A 24,652-nucleotide genomic window follows, 5' to 3' on the forward strand; every position below is an offset into this window, starting at 1 on the left:
TGGGAAGATGTTGGAGTCCATTACTCAGGATGAGGTTTTGGGATACTTGGAGGCAAATGATAAAATAGGCCAAAGTCAGCATCCTTTACTTAAGGGAATATCATGCCAGACAAATCTGTTGGAATTTTTTGAGGAAATAACAAGCAGAAAAGACAAATGAGAGTCGGCTGATGTTGTTTACTTGGATTTTCATAAGGTCTTTGACAAAGTACACATGAAGCTGCTTAACAAAATAAGAGTCCATGGTATTACATGAAAGATAATAGCATGGATAGAAGACTGGTTGACTGGTAGGAGTGTGGGAATAAAGGGGCATTTTCTGGTTAGCTGCCAGTGACTAGTGGTGCTCTGCAAGGTTAGTGTTAGGACTGCTTCTCTTCATATTATATTTCAAGGATTTTGATGATGGAATTGATGGCTTAGTAGCAAAGTTTGCAGATGATACAAAGATAGGTGGAGGGGCAGGTAGCTTGAGGAAGCAGGGAGTCTGCAGAAAGACTTAAGATAGATTGGGAGAAAGGGTAAAGATCTGCCAAATGGAATATAATGTAGGGAAGTGTACGGTCACGCACTTCTGTAGAAGAGGTAGACTATTTTTTAAATGGGGAGAAAATTCAAGATTCTGAGGTGCAAAAGGACTTGGGAGGTTAGCAGTTTGAGTTGGTGGTAAGGAAGGCAAATGTAATGTTAATATTCATTTCAAGAGAACTGGTATATAAAAGCAAAGATGCAATGCTGAGGATTTATAAGCCATTGGTCAGACTGCACTTGGGAGAACTATGAGCAATTTTGTGCCCCTTATCTAAGGAAGAATGTGCTGGCACTGTAGAAGGTCCAGAGGAGGTTAACGAGAATTATGCTGGGAATAAAAAGGTTAACGTATGAGGAGCATCTGATGGTTGTAGGCCTGTAATTGCTGGGGCGGGGGAATCTCAATGAAAACTTTCGAATATTGAAAGGCCTAGACAGAGTGGATGTTTTCTATACAGGTGACCCCCGCTTTTCGAACATTCGCTTTACGAAACCTCACTGTTACAAAAGACCTACATTAGTACCCTGTTTTCGCTTTCAGAAGGTGTTTTCACTGTTACGAAAAAAAAAAGCGTGCGATAAAAGGCAGCACACGCTCCGAGCAGCTGCTCTCCCCCGGATTCGAAACAGGATTCTTGCCGGCATTGCTTAAACATGAGCCTGTGAGCAGCCGTTTGCAAGATGAGTTCTAAGGTATCGGAAAAGCCTGAGAGAGCTCGTAAGGGTGTTACAGTTAGCATAAAGCTAGACATAATTAAGCGTTTTGATCGTGGTGAATGAAGTAAGGACAACGTCAGTTTGGCTTCTGGAAGCTGACGAACATGATGTTGAAGAAGTTTTGGCATCCCATCACCAAGAACTGACAGATGAAGAGCTGATGCAATTGGAAGAAAAAAGGATAACAATCGAAACCGAATGAGTAATGATAAAGTACCACTTTAATTTTGAAAGGGTACGTCGGTTTAGGAGATATTTGCAGGATGGTTTGAGTCCTTACAAAGAACTGTGTGATAGAAAAATGTGCGAGGCTCAGCAGTCAAGCAAGCCTTCCACATCAGCCACAGCAGACAATGAACCTCGACCTTCAACATCGAGGTGGGCAGAGATAGAAGAAGATGAGCTGCCTGCTCTAATGGAAACAGACGACACCCCGGTGTCCCACCACCCCAACCCCCAGACCACGGACAGATACTGATTCGCGGAGAATGCAACGGTAGCTGGGAGGCACACAGCACATCTTTAAGAAAAAAGCCAAAATAAACATGCTAATTAATTAGGTGCTGCCGACACATAATTGTCGGCCCAGATCAGAGACGACGCAATCGGAAATTAATTAATTAGCTTGTTTATTTCGGCTTTTTTCTTAAAGATGTGCTGTGTATCTCCCGGCTACCACTGCATTCCTGCATGCTTCGCGGCAATGTATCACTCGGCGGCCTGGAGGGTGGGGGCCACTGCGCCACCCCAACCTGCGACGACTCAGCTTGGCAAGCTATCTTCCCGATTCCCGTAAGTGATACTATACTGTACATACATTATTTCTACTTTATATAGGCTGTGTGTTTTTACGTGTTATTTGGTATGATTTGGCAGCTTCATAACTTAAAGGTTACTGGAGAGAGTGTTTCTGCCAACAGCGCTTGCGTGAGATTTTCTGCCGATGGCGCTTGCGTGAGAAATTTTGCTACGGAGAATAGTTCAGTAATGATTGTGGAAAGATATTTCTACTTTATATAGGCTGTGTATTTATCATATCATTCCTGCTTTTACTATATGTTACTGTTATTTTAGGTTTTATGTGTTATTTGTCATGATTTGGTAGGTTATTTTTGGGTCTGCGAATGCTCACAAAATTTTCCCATATAAATAAATGGTAATTGCTTCTTCGCTTTATGACATTTCGGCTTACGAACCGTTTCATAGGAACGCTCTACCTTCGGATGGCGGGGGAAACCTGTACTGGGGAAGTCTAAGACCAGACAGGATAGCCTCAGAATATAGGGGCATCCATTTAGAACAGAGATGAGGAATTTCTTCAGTCAGAGGGTACTGAATCTGTGGCATTCATTGCCAGAGATGGCTGTGGAGGCCAAGTCATTGAGTATATTGAAAGCAGAGGTTGATAGGTTCTTGTTTTGTCAGGGCGTACAGGGACAAGGCTGGCGAATGGGGTTGAGAAGGATAATAAGCAAGCCCTGATGGAATGATGGAGAAGACTCAATGGGCAGAATGGCCTAATTCTGCTCCCATGTCTTATAGTCTGAAAGAAAAATCAAGGATATTATGAAGGGTAGGGTAGAACAAAATTACTTGTTAGGCCAAATGGACTCCTGTACAGAATCATTACATGATCCTATAACCATGAAGATTAAGAGCTACATTTCTGTTTGTACAGCCTTTACGCCATGCACCAATCATATCAAAAATGAAACAATGTCACTCTGAAATGAGTGACAGGTAGATACAACAGACTGATCCTTAAGGTGGTGTCCACTCAGGCCCTTCAGCCAAGGCAACATCGGCACTTCTCAAAAAGTGGCAAAATAAACAACAGGAAGGCTTTTTAATTAGACCTATGTGATAGGGAGAAATCAAGGTTGCAAACTGTCACAGTACTCAAGCTGATCCAGACTGTACGAATTTTACTACTTAGGAAAAAGTGATAAGTAATCCAGAGCTTGCCACAAACTGAGAAAGTTTTAAATCTCAACCTTCTTTAAAAAAAATCACACCAATTGTTTCAAAGTGATAAATGTTCACAAGGGGAAGAACTTTTAGTTAAATAGAAAAATAGTTAAATACATTGTGCAATACTTGACAGGAAATCATACCTGCAAACATCTGAAAACTATTAGACACCTGATTTAGGATTGTTCAAATCTCTGCATTTCAATGCAAGTACAGTTGGAAAGTAGCAATGTGGCATACAAACAATTAAATCTTTCAGACAACAAGTTAAATTATGCTTCAAGCATCACTAGAGTTCAAACATATGGCATCTGTTGGGTAATAGGACATGATTGGCTGATCTGAGCATTTTTGTTTTTTTTTTGTTCAATGTAAACCTCATTACCTTATGGTGTACAATTCCACTGATTTTAATAAATTCTAATTTGATTCACTTGAGAATTGGTCAGAACAAGATTAAAATCAGAATTCAGCAAATTAGCTAGGCATTTTTATACTCAACGTGTTTAATGGTTATTACTAGTTTCCAAGCTTTGACTTGGTTAACCCTGGCTCTACCATTTGGTTAACTTAGGGTCATCAGGATCCTCATCCTTTTCCTAGATAGTGTATAAAAATCCCTTTATCATTTTTATACGGCTGGTGTGTCACAACCAATACGACAACTCCATATCTTTGTTTTCAATTGAAAACAAATTTCTGCTGTAAGTACATTTCAAAGACAAAACTACAAAATTGCAGAAAACAATCAAAAAGCTGTAATGCACAACAGAATTCCTGGCTTTTATCCCAAGTGGGGCTGAATACACAGATCAGGAAGGATTGCTTCAAGGTTACGTACTCTGGCAGTAGCAGGAGCGTAAGTTCAGGTTTGGGCACCGGGTTATCACAGACAGATAACGGCCCAGTATTTCTCATTAATCACAGGCCATATATGTCAGTTGTTCATCTACCACTCATCTCACAAAACTTGTGTAAAGTCTCCAGAGGCAACTTCCCAATGGAAGCATGTGGCCTTCCTCACATATATCCCATCAAACCAATCAGCACTCACAAAGCCGAAAAAAGCTGACAGCTAGCTCACAACAGGGGTGACAATGTTTTCAGGGAGATGGACAAACTGACCTGGACGTAATACATTCTGGAACAGACTCAAGCGGATGAGAAGTCCTTTATCCACTTTCCTTGATCTGCTAAGTCATATGCAGTGAGGGAGGAGTTCTAGATGTGTGATTTGCTAACTACATTGCATGGATGAACTTATAACAATTATTTTCATTTAATGGAACTTAAATCTGCTCTACACACAAAAAATTGATGCACAGTTTAACAAAACATAAGTCTGAAATACCAAGAGAGTGACACCTTCAAACAGTGGGATATTAAATACTTCACATTTGTATTTTCCCAATGCATTTGTCTGAAGTGTCAGATGTAACTCTTTCCAAGCGTTTTGATGATAAAAAATCTATTAAAGAAGAAAAAAGCATGACATTCCAGTCACCATCTATCCGGATTTTCCTGTGACAGGCAGACAAGTAACTGTCATTGAAAAAGCTTAATAACAGAAACAAATAATGAAGTTAAAACCATATCTGATCAAATATTCCTGAATCAGAGATTCATCCTCGTAATAGAGATGGAACCTTGATAAAGGCATTTGTGGCACAAAGCAGGAAACTGAGGATTTCTCTAGCTCAATACATAATTCATAGCCTTTTGCTTGCAAACTGCGTAAAATGAAAATTTCACACCACAGCATGAGCAATGGAGCTGCTGAGAAGGCAAATGAAATCGTATTTTACGTGCAAATTTTATTTCTTACTCTGCCCACATTTATACACAATCATTGACAAACCAAATGCATTGACAGGTCTCCCACTGATACCACTTTGTTCACACTTATAAACAGATCGGGCAGAAAGATATAGACAATTTGTTTCTTTTTATTTAAAAATATGGATCAGAGTTTTTTTCCAGCACTCAGTACCTACATAGATTCATTCATGAATAGCTTGTGCTATTTTCTTTGTATCATCATACAGTTTTCATTGCTACTGTGTCTACTGAAATTATGGATTTGATTAGTTTTTGTTTTAAAATTCGTTTTTTTATACAGTACACCAAATTTGAAACAGGCCATCAATACTTTTAGTTTTAAACTTTCAATATGATTTACAGATTATTTTAATAATTAGCATAAACAATACTCAATCCTCTTAATTCTTTACTTTAATTGAATTTGAAACTCATCAATCGTATTACACAAAAAAATTAACTTTCCCTGACTGGTTCTGATATTTTCTTGCTATTCTATTATTCAAATTTGATTAAATCATCTTTCCTTTCTGAGATTTCAACACTTAAACTTATAACATTGGCACAAAAATATACACAAAAAAAGCAGGAGCAGAAACAGGCCACTTCGCCCCTCGTCTGTCCTGCCATTCAGTATGATAATGATTTATCAGCCCCAGGCCTCAATACTTCTGTGTCCACTACACTGATAATTCAGCACCTTTGTGACTTTGGTGCTGCTGGACTGGCAGATTTTCCAGACAATTCGATACTAATGCCATTAATATGCCAACACTCTTTAAAATCATCCATTTTGAAGTATAACAAATTCTCCAGTTCACCAGGTGCATTTAAAGGGGGCACAGAAAGAGGGAGTACCAACAAGTTTAAAGTGAGTGTGGGAATGAGGTACCAGAGTATTTGAAGGGAGCATGGGAACCGTGTCCTTTTGAATCAAATGCTGACCATTCTGAAAGTGGGATAGAGGATTTTTGCAGTTTTAATGTGGCCATTAATTCCTTGAATGTGTCTACTTCCTCTTCAAATATCTCTTGTGATCTAGCCTCCATAACCTTCTGCAATAGAGAATTCAAGAGACCTGGCATCCTTCATGACTCGAAAGAACTTCACACTTCAGCTTTAAATGAATGTCCGCTTATTACATTCTCTCACTTGAGACTTTCATGCTATAGAAATCAACAACTATTTCTGTCATCTTCTCTTAGGAACTAATGTACTTCAACATAATCGCCCTTCATTTGTCTAAAACTCCAAAGTATCAAGTTTTACTTCACTGTTTGTGAAAGACTAGCCTTTCATCCCGAAAATTAGCCAAATGATTTCTGGACTCATGTCAGTGCTAGTGTTTTTTCCCCCAAATACAATTGGATCAACACTCCAAGCAGTACTCCAGTACAGCTTCAACATGCAGTATATCTCCAATATTTTTGAAGTTGAGTTTAATAGCTTATGCATATTGACATGTATGTGCAGCTGCTATGAAAATGTTACTTGCAGAAGCATCACAGGCACATGGCATCAGATTAGCAGCATTCACAAGAAAAACAAATTATACATATGTTTTACAAGAAAGAACATAATTAGTAAAAAAAAGTCCATTTTAGTGCAAACTGGTCAAAGTATTGCTAGACCGTAATGATTAGGGGTTTGTCAGTTGGCTCAAGCACTGACTGTTTGAAGGGAAGTAGTTGTTTTGAACTTTTGAACACTAACCCCACAACTGTAAAGGGCAACATGCTTTTTTTTTTAGCTGTTATTAGCTGCTCTCTTCGGCTACACTTCAAGTTAACTTTGTGTTTCATCCACAATTAAACTGAGATTTTTCAGTACTTCACTCATTTGTAGTCTCTTAGCATTTGCATAACCATCTGCATTTGATTATCCTACCCAAATGAATAACCTCACACAACTGCAGTGATGATAGGAGATTCCTTAGTCAGAGCAACAGAGATGAGGTTCTGTGGGTGCAAAACAAACACATATACTGCGTCCGGTGCTCCCGATGTGGCCTTTTATATATTGGCGAAACCCGACGCAGACTGGGAGACCGCTTTACTGAACATCTACGCTCTGTCCGCCAGAGAAAGCAGGATCTCCCAGTGGCCACACATTTTAATTCCACATCCCATTCCCATTCTGACATATCTATCCACGGCCTCCTCTACTGTAAAGATGAAGCCACACTCAGGTTGGAGGAACAACACCTTATATTCCGTCTGGGTAGCCTCCAACCTGATGGCATGAACATCGACTTCTCTAACTTCCGCTAATGCCCCACCTCCCTCTCGTACCCCATCTGTTACTTATTTTTATACACACATTCTTTCTCTCAGTCTCCTTTTTCTCCCTCTGTCCCTCTGAATATACCCCTTGCCCATCCTCTGGGTCACCCCCCCATGTCTTTCTTCCCGGTCCTCCTGTCCCATGATCCGCTCTTATCCCTTTTGCCTATCACCTGTCCAGCTCTTGGCTCTATCCCTCCCCCTCCTGTCTTCTCCTATCATTTTGGATCTCCCCCTCCCCCTCTAACTTTCAAATCCCTTACTCACTGTTCCTTCAGTTAGTCCTGACGAAGGGTCTCGGCCTGAAACGTCGACTGCACCTCTTCCTATAGATGCTGCTTGGCCTGCTGCGTTCACCAGCAACTTTGATGTATGTTGCTTGAATTTCCAGCATCTGCAGAATTCCTGTTGTTTGCACCTAGATGGTAAGTTGCTTTCCTAGCGCCAGGTTCGGGGATGTCTCAGATTGGTCCATGGCATTCTCAAGGATGAGAGTGAACAGCCAACAGTCTTGGTACATATTGGCACCAATGACATAGGTAGGAAAGGTGAGGAGGTCCTGAAGAGAGATTTTAGGAAGCTAGGTTGAAAGCTTAGAAATAATAGGATGTCCAGGGTAGTAATCTCTGGATTGCTGCCTGTGACACATGCCAGTGAGAGCAAGAGCAGGATGATTTGGCAGGTGAAAGCATCGCTGAGGAACTGGTGCAGGAGGTAAGGGTTCAGATTTATGGATCATTGGGATCTCTTCTGGGGAAGGCATGACCTGTGCGAAAAGAATGGGTTACACTTCAACCCAAGGAGGACAAGTATCCTTGTGGCCAGGTTGGCTAGAGCTGTTCAGCTGGGTTTAAACTAATTTGGCAGGGGGATGCAAACCATAGTGATAGTTCTGAAGATGAGATAGTTGGTTTACAAACAGAGGCAATATGCAGTGAAACCCCTAGTAAGGAGAGGCTAATGACAGAGCAAAACTGCAGTCAACAGGATGAGGTGCAATGCAAAAGGCGGACAAAATTGAAAAGGGTGAATACGAGACTGAAAGTGTTATATAAAAACCAAAGCGAGGGCCTGTCATCACAAACTTGAAATACTCCACACTTTGGCTCCAAAATTAGTGGGAAGTTAGAGGATTGGTAAGCTTTTAAAAACCAGCAGAAGACAAACAAAAAAAGTTGTTAAAGTAAAGATGGAATACGAAAGTAAGCTAGCCAATATTAAAGAAGATACCAAAAGTTTCTTCAGATACACAAAGTATAAAGGAGAGACAAGAGTGAATATCAGACTGCTGGAAAACAATGCTGCAGAGGTAGCAATGGGAGACAATGAAATGGTAGACAAACTAAATAAGTATTTTGCATCAGTCGTCACTGTGAAAGACACAGGAGTATGGTGCAAGTTCCAGGTGTTGGGGTCATGAAGAGTGTGAAGTTATCCCTAACAGGAGAGTAGGATCTTGGGAAACTGAAAGGTCTGAAGGTAGTTAAGTGACCTGAACCAGATGGTGTACACTCCAGAGTTCTGAAAGGTGCCTGAAGGGTTGTGCAGGCATTAATACTGATCTTTCAAGAATCACTAGATTTTGGAATGGTTCTGGAAGACTGTAAAATTGCAAATGTCACTCCACTCTTCAGGAAGGGAAAGAATTAGTTCGACCTCAATGTTTGGGAAGATATTGGAGTTGATTATTGAGGATGAGGTCTCAGGATACTTATAGACACATGATAAAATAGGCTGTATTCAGCAATAGTCAGCATGGTTTCCTCAAGGGAAAATCTTCCCTGTCAAATCTGTTGGAATTCTTTGAAGAAATAACAAGCAAGATTGGTTGATGTTGTGTAGTTGGATTTTCAGAAGGCCTTCGACAAGGTGCCACACATGAGGCTGCTTAAAAAGCTATGAGCTCATGGTATTACAAGAAAGGTTCTAGCATGGATAAAGCAATGGCTGATTGGCAGGAGGTAAAGAGTGGGAATAAAGGGAGCCTTTCCTGTCTGGCTGCTGGTGACTAGTGGTGTTCCACAGTGGTTTGTGTTGGGACTGATTCTTTTAACATTTTATGTCATTGAGTTGGATGATGGAGTTGATGGTTTTGTTGCAAAGTTGCAGATGACATGAAGATAAGTGAGGAGCAGGTAGTTTTGAGGAAGTAGGGGGGCTACAGAAGGACTTAGATTATGAGAATGGATGCAGAAATGGCAGATGGAATACAGTGTCAGGAAGTGTCTGGCCATGCACTTTTGGAGAAGAAATGAAAGGGGTTGACTATTTTCTACATGGAGAGAAAATACAAAAAGCTGAGGCACTAAGGAACTAGGGAGTCCTCATATAGGATTCTCAAAAGGTTAATTTGCAGGTTGAGTCTGTGGGTGAAGAAGGCAAATGTGATGTTAGCATTCATTTTTGAGAGGACAAGAATATAAAAGCAAGCATGTAATGGTGAGGCTTTTTAAAGCACTGGTGAGGCCTCAAGGAGCATTGTGAGCAGTTTGGGGCCCCTTATCTTAGAAAGATGTGCTGAAACTGGAGAGGGTTCAAAGGAGGTTCAAAAAATTATTCCAGAATTAAATGGCTCGTTATATGAAGAGTGTTTGATGGCTCTGGGGCCTGTATTCACTGGAATCCAGAAGAATGAGGGGTGATCTCATTGAAACCTATTGAATGGTGAAAGGCCTTGATGGAGTGGATGTGGAAAGAATGTTTCCTATGGTAGGAGAGTCTAAGACAAGAGGACACAGCCTCAGCATAGAGGGGCATCCTTTCAGAATGGGGATGAGAAGGAATTTCTTTAAGCAGAGTGGCAAATCTGTGGAAGTCGTTGGTGCAAGCAGCTGTGAAGGCCAAGTCTTTATGTATACTTAAGGCAAAGGATGTTAGATTCTTAATTGGTCTGGCATGACGGGATATGGGAGAAGAGGGGAGGCAGGAGATAGGGGCTGAGAGGAAAAATGAATCAGCCATGATGAAACGGCGGAGCAGACTCTAAGGGCCAAATGGCCTAATTCTGCTCCTATATCCTATGGTCTTACAATGCTGCGAATCTCTAATTACCAAACTTGCAGAGTCTACATATCTTCATCACAGCATATCCTCTCAATTAGTTTCCTGTCATCACAAACTTGGATACTCTACACTTTGGCTCCTCCTTCAAATCATTAACATATTACGTAAATAACTGAAGCCAAAGACTCATCCTTAAGGAAATCCACTGGTCTTTCTAAGAATTCTAAAAAAAAGATCAAAGATGATTTGCCTTTTGTAAAGTTATGTTGTGTTGGTTTGAATGTATTCAGTATTTCTATATAGTTTCCAATTTTGTTGCTCTCCCTCCTTGAACATGGGATCACATCATCCTTTTCCAATTGGCTATCACCATCCCAGAACTTAGAGTTTCAAAAAACTTCCATCAATGGCTCAACTATCTATGCAGACATTTCCATTAAAACCCTTGGACATACACCATTCAATCATGGTCATACATTGGCCTTAGTCACATTAGTTTTTCCAATACTTAACCCTTCATGGGATTTGTGAAAGCGCTCCCTTCTTATTTGAAAATAGTTAATATGGGATATATCTATTGTCTTCCACTATGAAAACTCTTGCAAAGTATTGCTTTATATTATCTACTCCTTCCTAGTTTCCCATTACAAATTCCTCATCTTTACTCCCCAAATGTTGCACTCTCACCTCTACCTTTTGAAGATCCATAAAATCTCCCGCTGTTTGTTTTGATATTACTTACTACTTTACACATAATCAGTTTTCTCCCTCTTCATTAACTTTTTAAATCTACTGCTTCTGGTTCCTGAAAAAATTTCTAGGCCTCTGGCCTACCACTAGATTTTGGCATATTGCTTTAATTTTTCATTTAACATTTTACTGAACTTCCTTGTTAAACATAAATGTTCAATCTTAAACACTGAATCTTTCGTCCTGATCGGGATAAATTTTTGCTGAGTTTTATGAAATAGTTGTCTAAGTAGCTGCTACCGTTCATGCACTGACCTTTCCTTTAGCCTCCTAGAGATAACTCCTCCTTCATAGATTTACAATTGCCCTTGAAGTAGAGGACACCACCTTCCACCCAGGGTGTTCTTTAAATTTTACCATGTTGTGATGACTACTCCTTAAAGTATCCTTAACTACAAGATTTTTATTAATCCTAACCCATTGCACATGATTAAATCTAAAACAGTCTAGCCTTAGGTAAGTTCCGTAACATACTGCTCTAAGAAAGATTCCCTGATGCACTCCACAAATTGCTCTTCCGTGGTAGCCTTGGCAGATGATAAATCCGATCAAACACAAAATGCTGAAGGAACTCAGCAGGTCAGGCAGCATCTACAGAAAAGAATGAACAGTTGACATTTCAGCTGAGTTCTTTCATCAAGACTTCATCCTGATGAAGGGTCCCTTTCCTAAGGATTCCTCTCCATCGATGCTGCCCGACTTGCTGAGTTCCTCCTTTGGACCTCCCAACATCTGCAGAATCCTTTGTGTTGCTAATAAATCCAATCAGTTGGCAGAACAAGATCACTCATGTTCTGTTTTTACATGCCATTGATATTTCCCGGCTTACACATTTGTCCTACTATGAGGCAACAATTGTTAAAGACTTACAGGCCCAGCAATATCTCCTTGCCATACTATTCCAGACTTCTACCAGATTACACTTCATGATCTACTTCTCTCATTTTATTAATCAGCACAGACACCATCCTGGATTAACAACCCTCTTCCTTTCCCTTTTTGTCTGTTCTTACGGAACAACAAATAACTTGGAATATGGAGTTCCCAATGCTACTCACCCAGCAACCACATCATTGTAATAGCTATTAAATCAAACTCATTTATTTTGATTTGTGCTGTCAACTCATCTATCTTGTTACAAATGCTGCGTGCATTCAGATAAAGAGCCTTAAGCTTTGACTTTTTACAATTGTTACTCAGATTCCAATTGCTGCTGCACACTTCTGCTTATATTTTCTGCCTTTCCTGTCAGTTTTGATTTTCATTCACCCCTTAACTTCTCTGTGCCACTGCCCTCTCATTTCTTTTTGATTTATTAAACTTCCCATCTCTTGAAAAAACACCTCCACCCCCCAAATTAGTTTAAAGCTGTGTCTATAAATCCGAGTGATGCCATTCATCAGAACACTGGTCCCAGCGTAGTTCAAACGAAGTCCATTCCAGTGCCCCAAAAGGCAGAAACCATTACTCCTACACTAATGTTTGAGCCACACATTTAACTTTTCTAATCTTATTTACCCTCTACAAATTTGTAAAAAGTAAAATAATTGCACAAGATTAAAAAAAACAAAAGCAATTTTCAATAATGATTAACCTTACAATAATCAAGGTTAAACTTTGCATTCCATTCTTCAAGTTTTGCAGCAGTGAAGCTTGCAGATTGCTCTGCACTGCCCTTCAATGCCAAGTACATAATGGATGTGAAAGCCCAAACTGAGTCTGAAATATCCAGACTGAGACTTCCTAAACTAGAGGATAGGATATCAGCTTGGCCACAACAACAAATTCAGTCCATGTTTGGTGCATAAGTTATAAACCAAAACTTATTTGCATTGATGATAAAGATATAATGCAAATCTATTTTTAACAACATATGTGTGAGACACGTAGGTCTTGTCTAGAACAAGGACCAACAACAAAACTGAGATGCGGAGGAATTTCATCGCTCCGAATGTTAGGAATTTTAGAAATTCTGTCCGAGGGCCAAATAATTATACTTAAGGCTGAAAAAAGAAGAATTTTAAACTGTGTGGAGCAGTGATTTATGGGGATTTGGCTGACAAGAGAGCCACATTCACAGATTACTTCTGCCACATTACTGAACAGCATCTTAGGCTCAATAGGTTTACTTCTATTTCTAACGTCATTAGAAAACGCTGGAAACACTCAGCACGTCAGACACCATCTGAGGAAAGAAAACCAAAGCTGATATTTCAGGCCAGAGATCCGTAGTCGGATTCAAACACTAATTTTGCTTCAACTTCTAACAGATGCTCCCTGACCTGCTGAGTGTGCCCAGCCTGAAGAGTTACTGTTAACTGAAAAGATTTCAGAAAATCTTAAGTTTCAAATTTACACTTTAGAAAATTAAAACTTTGCAAACAAAAATTACAAGTGTCATAAAATTCCATGAGTGGTTCCAAGTATAAGCATGTAGGCAGTATATAAACTAACTAAACTCAATATTTTTCTACAAATTCATGATCTATTTTCACTTCAGCTGTGAAGCATTTTCTGATATGGATAAAAATCCCGTAATGCACTAGAATTTCCATTTCAACGACAAGCAGTTCATTTTCCATATTTCAAGTCGAAATACACTGGACACTTGGCATTGCTCACCACTTGCCGAGCCGGCAAGTTTTCCACTGCTCGCTTACTGGCGAAGCTGGTCCCTGCAGCACTGCTGATAGTAAAGAATCACTGGCTCTTTTCGTCAATTAGCACAAATCCTGAATAGAGGAAGGGCTGTGGCTTGGGCATTACAAATGCTTAAGGGCTTCCCATGAGATAAGGGAGATCTGGAAAGAAATGGGGTATTGAGCTCAATTTGAGCAGACCTTGGAGTGCATGGGATGCTATAGGAGAAGGTAAAGTGAAAAACCTGTGTGACATGTTTATAGTAATTATATGCTTTCATCAATTAGTTCTATTTATTACAATGCTTGTGTAACAAGCATATGAAACAAGTTGAATTATTTTGTCACCCTGCATGGCAAAAAGGTATGAAGCAGAAAAAAGTAAAATTCAACTAAATATGCACTGTGATAGCATTCAAGAATTGAAATTATATAGCATAACAGAGATGAGAGGAATTTCTTTAGTCAAGGTGTGGTAGATCTGTGGAATTCATTGTCACAGACAGCTGTGGAGGCCAAGTCATTGGGTATATTTAAAGCAGAGGTTGATAGGTTCCTGATTAGTCAGGGCATCAAAGGTTATGGACAGAAGGCAGGAGGAATGAGGTTGAGAGAGATGTTGGAATAGGAGAGCAGACTCAATGGGCCGAATGGCCTAATTCTGCTTATATCCTATGGTTTTATTTAAAATTCTGTGAAAGGAAGACTGCATTTCAGGGCTCCCTTGCTGAAGCAGAAATTATTTAGGAGTCGATGGCTATATCTGATTACTAGAATGCCATATTTAAGCCAGAACTGCCCATTCTGAACAGCAAACACAAATTGAAGTAATACTTTCTGCAATATTAACCTCAACTCTGTGTGTTATAACTTAGTTCAGTCTACAATTACATTTATAGTGATAGACTTCAATAAAATTATCTTTTTTGTTACTTACACTATAATTTTGTTACACTTACCCAGCGTTAGCTAACATTCCCTGCTAAATGGATCACCAGGTAATTCAGTAAAATTACACTGAATTTGGGTTCTAGGAGTTACGGAAGTGATCTAAGAGAATTGATTGTTTTGTTTTCTCATCTGTTTACAGCAATGTTCCTTTCTTCCCTCGATGCTTTCGCACCGCACAATACTTCACCACAAAAGTAACAGGCAATGAGTATCACCACCAACAGAGAATCCAACCGACTACCTTAGACAATCAATGGCATTATCACTGACAGTCTACCACCAACATCCTGGGTTGCTACCACTGACCATAAACCTAACTGGACCAAGAAAATAAGTAATGGGGCTGAAAGAGCTGATATCCTGTGGTAATGGCCCACCTCCTGACACATCTAAAGCCTATTCTCCATTTGTAAGGGACAAGTCTAGAAAATGATGCAATACTCTCCACAGTGGGTAAGTGCAACTCCATCAACAGTCAGGAAATTGAACATCATCCAAGAAAATGCAAACCTACTTCACTGATCTTCATCTACCACAATGAACACTTACTCCTTTCACCACCAGCACTCCACGACTGTAGTCCCTTACTTAGGGCACTTTGCCAGCACCTCTCAAACCCACAACCTGGATCACAAAGGACAAGTATACCAAGTGCATGGAAACTCCAGTAGCTGCAAGCTTTCTACTAAATTACACACATCCTGACATGATAATTTACCGCCATTTTTCCCATTGTTAATTAAATAAAAATAAAGCCTCCCACACTGGTAACGATTATATAGAAACCATCCACCCAGAGGGGTTATCCGTTTACCCAATTACCAAATGGTTAACAATACCTTTTGGTTTGCAACGTTGTCGACTTCAGAGTCACTCTCAGATTCAGATTCTGAACTATCATCAGATGAACTGTCCTCTGACTCACTGGTACTTGTAGATTTTATCCTTTTGGATTTAGTTTTGCCATTTTCTGTCATGGAATTTTCACTGAAAACATTGTTAAAGAAAAATCAGGATTAAAATTGATAACACATTTGTCATTTTCAAATGACATTCTTCAAAAAATCTTCAATTCAGTTTCTGCATATAAAGATTAAAGTACTTGGAATATTATTGAGGTATAATAATATTGAAGCAAAATAATATGCTTTTCCTTAAAGTATTGACATGATGAACAACTGTATTGGTAACTTTTTTAATTTTTGGAGAACTGAAAAGACAGATTTAATTTAAACGATTTTGCTGATCAAAATAATGCCTATTTATACTTAAGTACTTTCATAAGTAGGTAGGACTTGCTCAAAAGATTAACCAGTGATCATTTATAGCTTCCAAGATTACAATTGGTTCTGAGAGGGACAAATATGATAAGACTGTTTTCAGTTGTTATAAAATGGTGATATCATATTAAATATGAGACAAAAGCAGTATTAAGGAGAAATTAAGAAATACTCCTTAAATGGAGATTGGTGAAGATTCATTTTTAAAAAAACAGAACACAATGAAGGAGAATTAAATTTTTGAATATTACAGGCAGAAGAGACATGATAGAGAATACTCCACAGCAAAATATGTGTGAACGTTATTGCAAAAATGAAATGTATCTTAAAGCTACATATCTCCACCCTGAAACCACAGGAATGTGTGAATGACTAAGTGCTGACTTTTCTACCCTGTCAATTGTATTCAATATCTGCATGACTACACTATTCAGTGCTGAGTTAGAAGGAGTTTTAATGGAAGCAGCAGCCATCATTTTGTGAAGCATTAGAGTGCATAGAAGCACAGCAAGTTAACACTTGACTGATCAATCAGCTATATGAAACACCAGTGTGAAAATACGCTTTGCAAATATATTGAGCGTGTAGAAACGACAGTGAATCCTATTAACATCTTTTGGAGAAAAATATGTAAACCCAAGTTCTTTAACTAAAGATATAGAACTTCTCAAATTCACAAGTCAGCCAAGTGGAAGACTGGTGCGTTTCCTCTCCCTCCCCGCTGATTAATACTGTTGATCTTACTACAGATAACTTCTAACGAAAATCTAAAGAATAGACTTTATTGGTACGTGTATTTTGTTTTAAATGAAAAGACAGACGTAATTTAAATTATGGATATCATTTGTTCCATACAAGAAAAACAATATAAATCATTTTTAAAATCATTAAGATCTGACTTAAATTAATAAAGTTATAATTAGGGCATTATGTTGTATTTGTTATGAGGTGGCAGGGCAAGCTGCCTTAATTACTGTCTATAATAGATGGAGCAGAGTGCGTGCTATACCCCAATCAGTGCTGTCAGCTACAAAAAAAGAGCCAGGCAGTACATCAACAGCATCAGCAGCAATCAATGAACGAAAAGGGCAATGATCTCTGCAATTTCCGACAGGCAAGAATGCAGCCTGTCAAGTAAGGTTCTTAATTTGCAAATTAGTAGTACATACGTACTTCTTAATATCTGAAACTGCTATATTAAATGCTTTCAATCAGAAAAGGACCAAAACCATACAAATCACATAATTAAATCAACAGCATAAATTTCAGTTCTAGAGGTACCCAAATTGTCTTGCCCTTAAAAACACAGTCTTCCGACTAGATGAACCTTGGTTCACATTTTGAGGATCTGATCACTTACTTTAGTTAAGTCACAATGTAAAGTATTTTGACTGGAGCTAGCAGCACTTAATGAATTTAATGGAGCTACAATACTATGCAATATATGATATACACGAGTCATAAGCTTGATTCTGATATGTGTCTCTATTGCGGACTGAGAGTGGGAAGGGGCAGGGGGAGGTGGATCACGGTTGTGAAAAGGAGGAAGGGAGAGGGGAGGGAACAGGAAGAACTAGAGAGATATTCTGTAATGATCAATAAACCAATTGTTTGAAATCAAATGACCTTGCTTGGTGTCTCAGGGATTGGTGTGTCTGCACCCGCACCACCTACTGACCCTGCACTCCTTCACTGCCAGCTGTCCCACACCTCTCCCTCACCACCCCCAACATCCCTTGCTCCTGCCAGACTTACAAAGTCACTCTCTGCTCCACATTGTCAAATACAGTACTGTTCAAAAGTCTTATTATATATTCAGTGCTTATTAAAAATAATTACTTTGTAGAGATCCATTTTAACTTTGACATGCATAAAAAGTCTTTTACTGTTGACCAGTATCCAAAAAAGCCAAATTAAATCCACTGTGATTCAATACTGTAAAACAATAAAATATGAAAACTTTGAAGCCGGGGGGGGGGGGGTGAGTACTTTTTACAGGCACTGTACTGTATAAACCAAGCTGGAAAAATGATGTAAAGCCTTCGACCAAAAGTATTAAGGAAAGTTCACCTGTAAATTTCATCTTCACAACATGGTTCCATAACTGGTTGATACACTGTCTGATATAGAGAGGCCACTGCACAGGATCAGAAAAGGCTGCAGAAAGTTTTAAAATCAGCCAACTCCATCACGGGCACTAGCATCCCCAGCATCAAGGATACCTTCAAATGGCAATGCCTCAAAAAGCTGGCATCCATCATTCAGGACCACCATCACCCAGAACACGCCTTCTTCTCATTGCTACCATCAACATTTCAGGAACAGATTGGACCTATGAACACTACCTAACTTTTTACACCCTCCTTTTGCACTATTTTTTTAATTCATACAAATGTTTTTAATTTATATAAAATTATGTATTGCATTGTACTGCTGCCGCAAACAACAAATTTCACAACATATGCCAGTGATATTAAACCTGATTTTGACTCCCATTTACCAGTGATAAATTGGAATAACATGCCCTACCTCTGGGGAAGCTATTAGAGTTATCTATTTAATTAGCCTTGCATTCTGACACATACTATCACAAAAACAATATCCTGCCAAGATAGGAGTAAACACCCCCAGATATGGTGAAAAGCTTGAGCATTAATGAAAGCATGATTGCACATTGTAATAACCTGTGTTTGGGATTTCAATTCCCAGATAGCAAATTTCAAAGTACTAGTCATCCAAGTTGATTACAAGTTGGAAAGATAATTTTTCCATTGCAACATCATTTTTCCCGCATTGCCACAGTCTAACATTGAGTCAAGGCTGACTATTGCAACGATTGTCTAAACAGCTTTATTGCAATGTACATTGGGAGTGCTTGACAAAATAAATCGCAATTCACCTCATTTGCCAGTGGCCAGCCCAACAGTCACAGAATACAATCAAGGCATGGTTAATAAGTTTTTAAACTAAATATGGTGAACAATCACTGACAAAAGACTTAAAAGTGAAGATGTGCAAAGTCCCAAGTTGTTAGGTCTCAAATTACTCGTAGCCTACATCCCAAGATATTCTTTCTGAATGTATTTAGGCTGTTTTTGAATTGGTCAATATTACTGTCATTCCTTGCAAGGTAGCTTCGTTGATTTGAGACTTGTTCAGTGTAGTATTTTCACAGATTCCTTCAAAAGCAGCCCTGGTTCTTCAGATAAGAACAATACTGCAGTGCTATATTTTACCTGTCTTCATTTTTTTTCACTTTTTCTGATTCTCTGTCACTTGAATCTTCACTTGAACTTGCACTACTATCGTCATTCTTGCTGTCAGTTTCACTCTCATTACTTGATGTACTGCCTGGAGATTTAATGGTAAGTGGTTAAAAAAACTTTTATTTCTGTATTTCAAATTTCAGAACAAATTCACAAATAGTACAGCACCATTTCATAACCATCAAGGCTAAACTAAAATAAAGGTTTGAAATAAAAATACTTCTTTAGATAGCTCAGATATTTCAAGATGCTCAAACATAAGTATTAATGAAAATTAGACCATAAGATACAGGAGCAGAATTAGACCATTTAGCCTATCAGGTCTGCTCTGCCATTTCACCATGGCTGATCCATTTCCCTCTCAGCCCCAGTCTCCTTCCTTTGTCCCACATCCCTTCATGCCCTGACTAATCAAGAGTCTATGCATTAAACATAACCAATGACTCGGCCCCCACAGCTACCTGTGGCAACAAATTCCACAGACTCACTACTCTCTGGCTAAAGAAATTCCTCATCTCCATTCTAAATGGACATCCCTCTATTTAGAGGCCCTGTCTTCTGGTCCTAGACTCTCCCATAATGGGAAACATCCTTCCCCATATCTCCATTTGCCTTTCAACATTCAATAGGTTTCAATGAGATCCCCCCCTCATTCTTCTGAATTCCAGTAAGTATAGCCCAGAGCCATCAAATGCTCCTTTTATGATAAGCCTTTCAATCCTGGAAACCTCCTTTGAACCTTCTCCAATGTCAGCACATCCTTTCTTAAGATAAGGGACCCAAAACTGCTCACTATACTCCAAATGAATCCTCACCAGTGCCTTATAAAACATCAACATTACATTCTTTCTTTTACATTTTACTCTTCTGAAAATGAATGCAAACATTGCATTTGCCTTCCTCACTGCCAACTCAACATGCAAATTAACTTTCAGGGAATCCTGTACAAGGACTCCCACATCCCTTTGCAATTCAGATTTTTGAATTTTCTCTCCATTTAGAAAACACTCTATGCTTTTATTTCTACCAAAGAGCGTGACCATATACTTCCCTACACTGTATCAATCTGCCACTTTATTGCCCATTCCCCTAAAATGTCCAAGTTCTTCTATAGCCTCCCAGCTTTGTCAACATTACCTGCCCCTCCACCTACCTTCATATTGTCCACAAACTTTGCCACAAAGCCATCAACTCCATCATCCAAACCACTGACATACAACATAAAAAGGACCAACACTAGTTACTGGCAGCCAACCAGAAAAGGTTGCCAATCAGCCAAAGCTCCATCCATGCTAGCATCTTTCCTGTCATACCATAGGCTCTTAGTTTGTAAAGCAGCCTCATGTGAGGCACCTTGTCAAAGACCTTCTGAACATCCAAGTACACAATATCCACCAATTCTCCTCTGTCTATCCTGCTTGACATATCTTCAAAGAATTCCAACAGATCTGTCATGCAAGATTTCCCCTTAATGAAACCATGCTGATTTCAGCCTATTTTATCATGTGCCTCAATTACCCCCAGCTGCATCCTTAACAATCAACTTTAACATCTTCCCAACCACTGAGGTCAGACTAACTGGCCTACAATTTCCTTTCTTCTGCCTCTCTCTCTTCGTGAAGATTGGAGTGACACTTGCAGTTTTCCAGTCCTCTGGAACCATTCCAGGATCCGGTGATTCTTGAAAGATCATCACTAATGTCGCCACAATCTCATCAACTGCCTCTTTCAGAACCCTGGGGTGTACACCATCTGGTCCAAGTGACCCATCTACCTTCAGACCTTTCAGTTTCCCAAGAACCTTCTCCTTAGTAATGGCAACTTCACTCACTTCTACCCTGTGATACTCTTGAACTTCCAGTATACTGTTAGTGTCTTCCAAGTGAAGACGAATGCAAAATACTTATTCAGCTTGTCTGCCATTTCCTTGTCCCCCATTACTATCTCTCTAGTATCGTTTTCCAACAGTCCCATATCTACTCTCATCTCACTTTTACACTTCATATACCTGAGGAAATTTTTGGTATTCTGTTTCATATTATTGGCTAGCTTACCTTCGTATTCCATCTTTTCCTTCCTTCTGTTAATTTTTAAAAGCTTCTCAATCCTCTAACTTCCAAATACTCTATTATATGCCCCCCCTTTGACTTTTATGCTGGCTTTGACTCCTCATCAGCGACGGTTGTGTCATCCAACATCTAAAATATTTATTCTTTTTTGGGATGTATCTTTCCTGCACCTTCCGAATTGCTCCCAGAAACTCCTGCCTTTGCTGTTCTGCCATCATCCCTTCCAATCAGTTTTGCTAGCTCCTCTCCCATGCCTCTCTAATTCCCTTTTCTCCACTCTACTACTGATACATCTTTCTTAACTTCCCCTCAGATTGCAGGGTGAATTCTACCATATGATGATCACTATCACCTAAGAGTTCCTTTACCTTAACTTCTCTAATCAATTCTAGGTCACTGCACAATACTCTATCCAGAATAGCTGGTTCCCTTGTGGGCTCATCCACGAGCTGCTCTAAAAAGTCATTTGCTAGGCATTCTACAAACTCCCCCCTTGGGATTCAGCACCAGTGTGATTTTCCCAATCTATCTGCATATTGAACGCCCCCCCCCCCGAAATGACTAATGTAGCATTGCACTTTTGACATGCATTTTCTATCTCCCATTGTCATTTGTAGACTACATCTTTGCCACATTCTGAGGCCTGTATATAGTTCCTATCGGGGTCTTCTTACTCTTGCAGTTTCTTAGCTCTATCCACGAGGATTCAATACCTTCCAATCCTGTATCACCTCTTTCTAAGGATTTGATTTGGTTTTTTACTAACAGTCACCCCACCCCCTCTGCCTACTTGCCTGTCCTTTTCATTTAATGTTTATCCTTGGGTGTTAAGTTCCTAGCTATAATCTTCTTTTCACCATGATTCAGTGAAGCCCACAATGTCATATATGCCAATCTGTAACTGTGCTACAAGTTCATCTACCTTATTCCATTTGCTGCGTTCATTCAAATATTATACATTTAGCCCTGTGTTCATCACCCTTCTTGATTTTGTCCCCCTCTTACATTGCAGCTCATCCTGTTGACTGCAATTTTGCCATATCATCAGCCTCTCTTTGCGAGCAGTTTCACTACATACTGCCTCTGTTTATAAACCAACTTACCCCATCTCAGCCCTTTCTCTCCAGTTCCCATCCCCACCAGATTCATTCAAACCCTCCTGAAAAGCACTAACAAACCTGTCACAAGGATATTGAACACCCTCGGGTTCAGGTGTAATGTATCCCTTTTGTATAGGTCATACCTTCCCAGAAGAGATCCCAATGCTCCAGAAATCTGAACCCATCCCCCCATCTCAGCCACGCATTCATCTGCCAAATCATCCTATTCTTATCCTCACTGGTGTGTACCACAGGCAGCAATCCAGAGATTACTACCCTCAAGGTCCTGCTTTTCAGCTTTCTACCCAGCTCTCTAAAAATTCTCTTCAGGACTTTCTCACTCTTCCTACCCACGCCATTGGTGTCAATATATCCCAAAACTTCAGGCTGCTCACCCTCCCCCTTTAGAATGCTATAGACCCGACCTGAGACATCCTTGAACCTGGCACATGGAAGCCAATATACCATCTGTGTCTCTTTATTGCTCCAAGGAATCTCATCTCTATTCCTCTAACTATGGAATCTCCTATCACTACTGCAGTCCTCTTCACCTCTTGTCTTCTGAGCAACAACAAACTCAGTGCCAGAGGCCCGGTCACTACAACTGCCCCCGGTAGGTAGTCCCCCTCAATACTATCCAAAGTGATGTAGTTATTAAGGGGAACGGGTCAAGGGTACTCTGCTCTTGCACCCTATTGTACTATTGCAACAAATTTGAATAGGATATTTTGTCTATAATTGTTTGTACTTGAACACCTATTATGTGGGATAGCTAAAACAAGATCTATCCTTTCATAAATGCAGTAAGGAATAAATTACAAAATAGATCAATGTTCAAGTCCTGATATAGTCATAGTCATACTTTATTGATCCCGGGGGAAATTGGTTTCCGTTACAGTTGCACCATAAATAATAAATAGTAATAGAACCATAAATAGTAATATGTAAACTATGCCAGTAAATTATGAAATGTCCAGGACCAGGACCAATAATATGATGAATAAGTCACTGTTCAAGGATGATTCACCATTTCATTCTCATGATTCCATAAGACCATAAGACATAGGAGCAGAATTATGCCATTCAGCACATTATTGAGGATGCTTCACCATCTTGGCTGATTTATTATCCCTCTCAACCACATTCTACTGTCTTCTCTCCATAACCCTTGACACCCTAACTAATCAAGAACCTATCACCCTCCTCTTTAAATGTACCCAACGACCTGGCTTCCACAGCTGTCTTTGGCAATAAATTCTGCAGATTCATTACCCTCTGACTAAAGAAGTTCTCCTCATCTCTGTTCTAAATGGATGTCACTCTATTCTGAGGCGGTGCCCTCTAGCCCTAAACTCTCCCACTATGGAAAACATCTTCTGCAAATCCATTCTATCTAGGCTTTTCAATATCCCATAGATTTCAATGAGTTTTTCCATCATTCTTCTAAACTCTAGTGATTACAGGCCCAGAGCCATCAAATGCTTCTCAAACATTAACCATTTCATTCACGATATCATTCTCCTGAACCTCCTCTGGACCCTCATTTTTCTTACAAATAAATGCTAATATTTTCTTTGAAGTAAATGCTAATATTTCTTTACCACCACACGACATGCAATACAACCTTTAGGGAGTCCTACACAAGGACTCAAGTCCCTTTGCATCTCTGATTTTTGAATTTCCTCCCCATTTAGAAAATAATCTTCTATCTTCTACCAAAGTGTATGACCTTACACTTCCCTACACTATATTCCATCTACTACTTTGCCCTTTTTCCCAAACCATCTCAGTACTTCTGCAGATTCCCTGCTTCTTCAACACTACCTGCCCCTCCACCGATCTTCATATTGTCTTTAAATAAACTTGTCCACAAAGCGACCAATTCCATCATCCAAATCATTGGCATACATCGTGAAAAGAAGTGATCCCAACACCGACCCCTGTGCACCACAACTAGTCACTGGCAGCCAACCAGAATAGGCCCCCTTTATTCCTCCTCTCTGCCTCCTGCCAGTCAGCCAGTCTTGGATCAATGCTGGTATCTTCCCTGTATGACCTTGACTCTTGACTTGTTAGGCAGCCTCATGAGCAGCACCTTGTCAAAGGCCTTCTGAAAGTACAAGTAAACAACATCCATTGACTCTGCTTTGTCTATCCTGCTTGTTATTTTCTCAAAGAATTCCAAAAGATTTATCACGCAAGATTTCCCCTTAAGGAATCATGTTGACTTCAGCCTATTTTATCATGTGCCTCATCTTCTGCAACATCTTCCCAA

At 39.6% G+C, this 24,652-nt stretch overlaps 1 protein-coding gene across 2 annotated transcripts in view; it reads right to left on the reverse strand.

Annotated features, from left to right (window-relative positions):
• ap3b1a (adaptor related protein complex 3 subunit beta 1a) overlaps positions 1 to 24,652 on the reverse strand; it is a 257,151-nt gene that overhangs the window by 89,628 nt on the left and 142,871 nt on the right. For both annotated transcript variants that reach the window (XM_063049310.1, XM_063049311.1), the window contains exons 19-20: positions 19,179 to 19,293; positions 15,502 to 15,649 (exon numbers count right to left, since the gene is read on the reverse strand). In XM_063049310.1, coding sequence (XP_062905380.1) covers positions 15,502 to 15,649; positions 19,179 to 19,293 — 263 coding nt within the window. The remainder of the gene's footprint in view (positions 1 to 15,501; positions 15,650 to 19,178; positions 19,294 to 24,652) is intronic.

The sequence above is a fragment of the Mobula hypostoma genome, chromosome 5, assembly GCF_963921235.1.
Source record: "Mobula hypostoma chromosome 5, sMobHyp1.1, whole genome shotgun sequence".
NCBI classification, from domain to species: Eukaryota; Metazoa; Chordata; class Chondrichthyes; order Myliobatiformes; family Myliobatidae; genus Mobula; species Mobula hypostoma.